Source organism: Odontomachus brunneus, unplaced genomic scaffold (genome assembly GCF_010583005.1).
Source record: "Odontomachus brunneus isolate Ranch 3 - 2012 unplaced genomic scaffold, Obru_v1 Obru_scaffold_057, whole genome shotgun sequence".
Lineage (NCBI taxonomy): Eukaryota > Metazoa > Arthropoda > Insecta > Hymenoptera > Formicidae > Odontomachus > Odontomachus brunneus.
The window spans coordinates 1,411,064-1,418,224 of record NW_022639507.1 but is presented as its reverse complement, the minus strand read 5'-3'; the positions used below and the strand labels follow the sequence as shown (position 1 = coordinate 1,418,224).

Below are 7,161 nucleotides of genomic sequence, written 5' to 3'. Positions count from 1 at the left end.
AATAACAATGTTCTAAAATAAAACATATAAATAAACAGCTATTAATTCTATTACAATTTATTTGTCTCGCACAGCGTAGCGTGGACACCTTCATAGTAATGTTAATCGATGATTTTGACAGCTCAAGTTAAAATAAGCAAATTTTTATTTGAATTATTTTTGATATGCCTTTAGTTTTTACATCTTTTATTTGTGAAAAAATGTATTAATATGCAATACATAGAGAAGCGAAAACATATTGCAAATTTATATAACAATAATATCATAAAAAGAGCGCCCTATTAATAGGAGCACTTTTTGCATTTGTCATTTTTCCGTACCTGAGCGCGCGAAATCTCAGCCCTGCCATTCGTTAAATGTAATCGCTTCCGGTTTAAAAGCTATTATAGCCTCGACATTTTTGTATTAAAATTTTCTTCTTAAAATATTGTAAGGAATCTACCATTAAGAGCAATTCCGGTGGTTTTAGGACACCCTGTATATATAGGGTTGGGAATGTTTGTTCGAAAAACAATCATATTAATATTAAAAATCATATTAATATTAGTATTTAATATCACTAAGACATCCGTGCTTGCTCCTTATGTGCCGTTTCAAATCTTACTGTTAGTTTATTTTAGAAGTGTCTATGGTAGGAGATCGTAAAAAACTAAAACTCTTTCTATTAATAAATTGGGAGTTAATTGTTTCACATTCATGAAAAAGCTGAAAACATATCACATTTCAACTTTTTTAATAATTTATGTTCGACGAAGCCTACAATATATAGCTTGATATAAACTACTATTAATTATATTGTACAGGAATATCATCTATAATATTTTTATATTATAATATTTTTTTTGTCATCTAAAGTGTCAGCAGTGTCTAAAGCTCATCATGTGTCATACATAATTTTTTAGCTGCTGATGACACCGTTAAAATACTGGTATTACTGATTGCAATACAATTTACTTGTGCTGACGATTTTACTATGTTATGGTGAAGTAATCGTTTATATGCTGTCGAAAATTGCATGCAGTTGGGATTATTATTATATCCACTCATGGATCTTATACATGAAAAGAAAATCTCTAAATGATCTTATGATAACTTGTACGAGAGTATGTATCGTAAATAATCTGTTTTTACGTATTCATGAAACATATTTTTAAATTAGTTATATTTAGTATAAATCCAAGAAATCCAGTTTTGCCTTTCGTGCCTGTTATGGAAGATCCTTGTTTTGTTATTTTGATATTAGAAAAGTAATGAATAACTTCAGTAAAAAAATTGAAAATGTCTGCAGCGGTGTTTTTATTCAAAGATTTCTTAAAATGATTAGCAAATGTACTTCTTGTATTTAAACAATCAAAAACATTATTACACATTCTACAAAATTTTATAGTTGCAGCGCAATTTAAGAAGTCAGGATGCTCATCATCTTGCAGTTGTTCCGAAGCTACCGCACAACTTTCGCTGAGCGTTTGAGCAGCCAGTTTAACATTCATTTTACTTTTTCTCCACTGCAAACGTTTGTTGTTAAGTTATTTACAAGATGAAAATGTCCTGTTTCTTGTAAATAAATTAAATTTTCAATAAATTGGAAATTTATTTCATTATTATTTGTATCGTACAATAAACGCTTTAATGCAAATGTATTTCTTATTAATTTTAGCATATGTGCCACATCCAGAAATATAAAAATATTGTGTTTTCCTATTGGATGTTTGAAGGATGCTTTGTTATTAAAAACATCTACTCCTAGCTCTTTACACATAGAGATATTCGCCAGAAGTCCATTAAAAATAAACGCGATAACTTTTATTCCGGATGGTGCTATAAATTCCAAAACTTTTCTCGTAATTTCGGATCGTTCCTTAGCCGTCAATTCAGCTACTAAAAAATAGGTACAGGTATTTTTCATCGCTCATTAATATATGTTAAAAGATAAACTAAAGCTTCTTTTGCCAAAAGTAAATCGTCTGGATTTGGTATTAAAAGTCCATGATCGACGTATCCAACAAATGTTCTCGACATTATTCCATTGAACTTGCTATCTAATGGCTATCTCATCCATTGTTAAACAAGCGTACAATTTTAGGTCCTATATATTTTCACTGTACGAATGATAATTTTCGAGAAAATCGAGTATAAAAACCGTAACACATTGTTACGGGTGTATATCAGTTGGACACGGGGCAATTGGACACAGTCCAATCACAAGTCGCTGTTCCAAGGGACCCTACAAATGTCTCTAATTACACGGTGCTGTGATTGGCTGTGTCCAAATGCACCGTGTCCAAGTGCACCGCTCCCCATTGTTACGGTCTTTATATTCGATTTCTGCGAATCCCTTCTGCGGGTTATTTCGCCACGTAGACAGTATATTTCCCCCGAATTATGGCAAAAATAAATAAAGAAAAGAGGATTTACAGTTATAAAGGAATTCTAACAACTTTTTTTAAGAATATTTTTAATATTTTTAACATTTGCAATACGGAAAAAATATCGAACGACTAGCGGGGGCTACGCCCCCACACCCCTCTAAAAACTAACCTAACCCTACCTATCGTCACATTAGCTGTCGGTCATGGTTTATTAAAAAGTTATTAAGAAAAAAAGTTAAACACTTTTTAACCGCAACGACGATAGATGTTAACGCTGTTACTGTCTTTATACTCCATTTCCTCGAAAACTATTATTCTTACGGTGAAAATATATAGAACCTAAAATGTTTATTTCTGTGAGATCTAAAGCTTTTGTCTAAAACATTTATCATGATTTTTCGTATTTACTGAGGTAAACGTAAAAAACTATAATTTTTATGGGTTTTTCATGGTTTTTACCATGAAAATCAAGTAGTTGCCAATTTTCACTATATTCGTAATCAGCGCGTCAAAATACGTAAGAATATTGAGTTTCAAAAAAATCGGGGATGAGTACTTTTCAGAACTACACCCTGGAAAAGTGCTTTGTTATTTTCATTATAATTAACGTATATTCTTCTGCAAATGTATATAGATAAATAAGAATTTATTTCTATTTTACTAATATGTGTGTATTAAAGAAATAAATACATCTTAACCTAAATGTGCTTCAGTTATTTTGTATATATACAGGGTGGAACATTTTATTCAATACACAAAAATCTCAAAAAGGAGAAATTTTTTCAAAAAATGTTTCAGACAAAAGTTGTCGAGTTCAAAGGGGAACATCTGAAGGTGACCTTGACTTTGACCTAGGAGCTCATTCTGAAGGTTATTTGAAAGTCAACTTTGCATTTTAACCCTCCGAGAACACACCTATTTTTTCAAGCATAGAGTACACTCTGGGTCAATCTGACCCTACGCTAACTTTGAGGGTCCGCCATTTTAAAACGACGTGTGCGATTAGCTTAAAAAAATTTCTAGATATACCTGAGATATAGAAAAATCACGTAAAATAAATTAAAAATGTCGTTATAATTATTAACATATCTAAAAAAATTCTCAAAAAAAATTTTTTTTGTAAAAATTATAATTTACAAGAAAAAAAAACTATAGATAGAGGGCGTCAATCCCGCCAATTTTCAAAATGCCTTCAACATATTCATGATCAACGTTGAGGTAAGGGTCAAATTGACCCAGTGTGTTCTCGGAGGATTAAATAGAAACATTAATTTTTTTTCTTTCGGAATTTTGTTCTTTGTGAAGAAACTAACAACTTTTGTTTGAACGAATTTTTCTTACGACCTCCATTTTCTAAGATATTTACGGAAGAGTCTACAAAATTATTGGTTTCAATAATTTTTTATTCGAATTCTATCAACTTTACCGAAAAATGGTAAGAGATAAAAATTGTTTATTTTCTTCTCATAGAGCTCCGGAAATTTTTTCAAATTTTTTTAGTTAACTTCTTAGTACTGCATTTTCTTGCATTTTCTTGAAGTACTAAAAAGTTTATAAAAAATTCTGAAAAATTCCCAGAGCTCTATAAGAAGAAAATAAACAATTTTTATCTCTTACCATTTTTCGGTAAAGTTGGTAGAATTCGAGTAAAAAATTATTGAAATCAATAATTTTGTAGATATTTCGTAAATATCTTAGAAAATGAAGGTCGTATGAAAAATTCGTTCAAACAAAAGTTAGTTTCTTCACGAAGGATAAAATTTCGTTAGAAAAAATTAATGTTTTTATTTAAAATGCAAAGTTGATTTTCGAATAACCTTCAGAATGAGCTTTTACCCTTATAGAAATATCATACTAAGAATCATTGATAATTACTTATTTTCAGTATTAAAAATACTGGATAATAAGTAATTATCAATGATTCTTAGTATGATATTTCTATAAGGGCTGTATATACATACCAAATTGACTCTGTTCAAACATTTCTTCCTCATTCATTTCCATAATTCCTTAACTATGAAAATATTTTATATTTTAATAAATTTGTATGTTAACGACTGAAGCACATTTAGGTTAAGATGTATTTATTTCTTTAATATACACATATCTGTAAAATAGAAATAAATCTTTATTTACCTATATACATTTGCAGAAGAATACACATTAATTATAGTAAAAATAACAATGCACATACTTACTTTTCTATTTACTTCTTAATATTTATTTCTTAAGAGACGTAAATATGTACGCAACGTTTCTCTGCATCCGCTAATCCGATCCGTCCCTCACGGACACGATTTGGTAATCCGATTAGCCTAGGGAACTTTCTGTCTAGACAATTTACATCACTGCGATTATATAAATGCGATTGGAAATCCGATTGTTACACGTAAACACTTCGAGATGCGAGAATTTTGTGCAAGAACTATATCCGAGAATTCGAAACAAAATCTAATATCGTGGACATAAGCCTTAAAGGCCGTTCTATATTAGTTACAAGCCGATCGCAAGCAGACGCAATTCTTATTGCGACAGCCAATCAGAAGTATCTATCTCTTTTTAAATCGTGGAGTGGTATTAAGGCAAAGTACAACTGCTTGGAACTATATATTGAAGGAAAAGTTATTTTAGGTTAGAGTGGGCGCGTCTCAGGAATTTTCTGCATTTTCTGCATGCTTTCTGCATATTCTGCGCGTTTTCTGCGTATTCTGCACGTTTTCTGCACATAATAGACATTTTATGCATATTATGCGCAAATTGCATAAGGGCTATCGCACACAAATTGACATAACTGCATATGCATAGCATAAGATCTTATGGACCAATGAGCATCGAATATTAAGCATCGAACACCAATATGGCGACTTAATACTCGATGCTCATTGGTACATACGGTGTTATGCTATGCATATGCAGTTATGTCAATTTGTGTGCGATAGCCCTAATATTCGATGCTCATTGGTCCATACGATCTTATGCTATGCATATGCAGTTATGTCAATTTGTGCGCGATAGCCCTTACGATGCGCTACGATCGCTTACGATGTTCCTACTTGGAAAAGAGACGGAAAGTATCCTACTATTGTCTGCCTCTCACTCCACATCTGTTCCTACCCCCACCACCTCATTTAGCAGTCCATTCTATATGTCGATAGTCTAGATATATTATATCTATGGATATCACGAACCTTTGATCTATTTTTTTCAGCTGCTGAACTGGTAATAAGTTAGAGTGAGAAAAAATATATTTGTCTCACTTTAACTTATTGCACCAGTTCAGCAGTACAACTGAAAAGAACAGATTACTTGACTTTATCACAAACATGTGGTTACTGTAGATGGCGTAGAGTTACTAATGGTTAGGTGTACTCAGCCAATCATTGAAGTCTGAAGTCTGATATGGTTATTGTAGAATAGTATAACGAGTGATAATTCAGCATACATAAACACATTTACTAATTATCGATTTTTATACATTTGTTGAATTGTAGACGCGCATTATGTTTCACTTTGGAAAGTTAAAGTCACTACTTTATAGGTGAGTGACATGTGCAATATTTTTCTAGTCGATCCTTCTGTTCAATATATTAATCGATAAAATATTGTAGGAGCCAATTAACCTCATATGCCCGAGATTCACATCAGTCGGCATCACCAGTCAAGAGGATCAATAAAGTTAGTTTTTAGTTAAATTTCAGTATTATAAATTTATTCTAATATGAATTTCATTGCAGATTCTAATAGCAAATAGAGGAGAGATAGCATGTCGTATAACAAAAACAGCGAAGAGGCTTGGTGTGAGAACAGTGGCTGTCTATAGTGAAGTGGACAGGAATTCTATGCATGTAGAGCAAGCTGATGAGGCTTACTGCATTGGCTCTGCACCATCCAGTCAGAGTTACTTAAGGCAAGACAAAATCATATCGGTTGCTAAACAAGCAAAATGTCAAGCTGTACATCCAGGATATGGATTTCTATCAGAAAACACAGAGTTTGCAGAATTATGTCAGAAGGAGAACATTATATTCATTGGTCCACCAGCTAGTGCCATTAGGGATATGGGTATTAAAAATACATCAAAAGCTATCATGAAAAAAGCTGGAGTTCCTATTATAGAAGGTATATGTAAATCATCATAAAGCTAGTTGATTGAAAAATCAAATAATATAAGAAGAGGATAATAAAGCCAGCTGCATACGATAATAAAGCCTGCTGCTTGTTTTCATGCTGGATTGTTTGCTGGATGGAAATACTCTGTTCTGATTGGTGCATTTCTGAAGACGGACCAATCAGAATAGAGTATTTCCATCTAGCAAGCAATCCAGCATGAAAACAAGCATTGTGTGCCACTGGCTTAAGAGCTGATTGCTCTGGCAAGAGCTGGTTTAAGATCTAATTTGAATGTATTTATAATGTATCATATATACAGGTACAAGTTATTTTATAATGGAATATAACTAATATTGATAGTATAAAATAACTTGTGCCTGGGTGCATAGTATATTATAAATATATTGTACTATATGAGTGTGTGTGTGTGTGTGTGTGTGTGTGTGTAGATTATCAGAAGATTTGTATTTAAAAAACTATATGATTCTATTTAAAAAATTAAAGTTAATCTTGACAAGTGTTTTCAAGGTCATTCTAAAGTCAAGTGAATATATTACCATTTTTTCTACTTGAAATAATACAATTTTTGTTTGATATATTTTTTTTAAGTCTTTCGAAATATATTTGAGATGTATTAAAGTAACATACTCTGTATCACTATACAGTATACTATATATATAGG

General features: G+C 31.7%; 1 protein-coding gene across 8 annotated transcripts in view; it reads left to right on the top strand.

Moving 5' to 3' along the window:
- Positions 1-5,558: 5,558 nt before the first annotated feature.
- Positions 5,559-7,161, top strand: part of LOC116845740 (methylcrotonoyl-CoA carboxylase subunit alpha, mitochondrial) — a 7,969-nt gene continuing 6,366 nt past the window's right edge. For all 8 annotated transcript variants that reach the window (XR_004378311.1, XR_004378310.1, XR_004378312.1 and 5 more), the window contains exons 1-3: positions 5,559-5,907; positions 5,978-6,044; positions 6,104-6,488. Coding sequence is in view for 2 of the 8 variants with exons in the window: in XM_032818786.1 (XP_032674677.1) it covers positions 5,870-5,907; positions 5,978-6,044; positions 6,104-6,488 (490 nt within the window). In the remaining 6 variants the exon portion in view is untranslated. The remainder of the gene's footprint in view (positions 5,908-5,977; positions 6,045-6,103; positions 6,489-7,161) is intronic.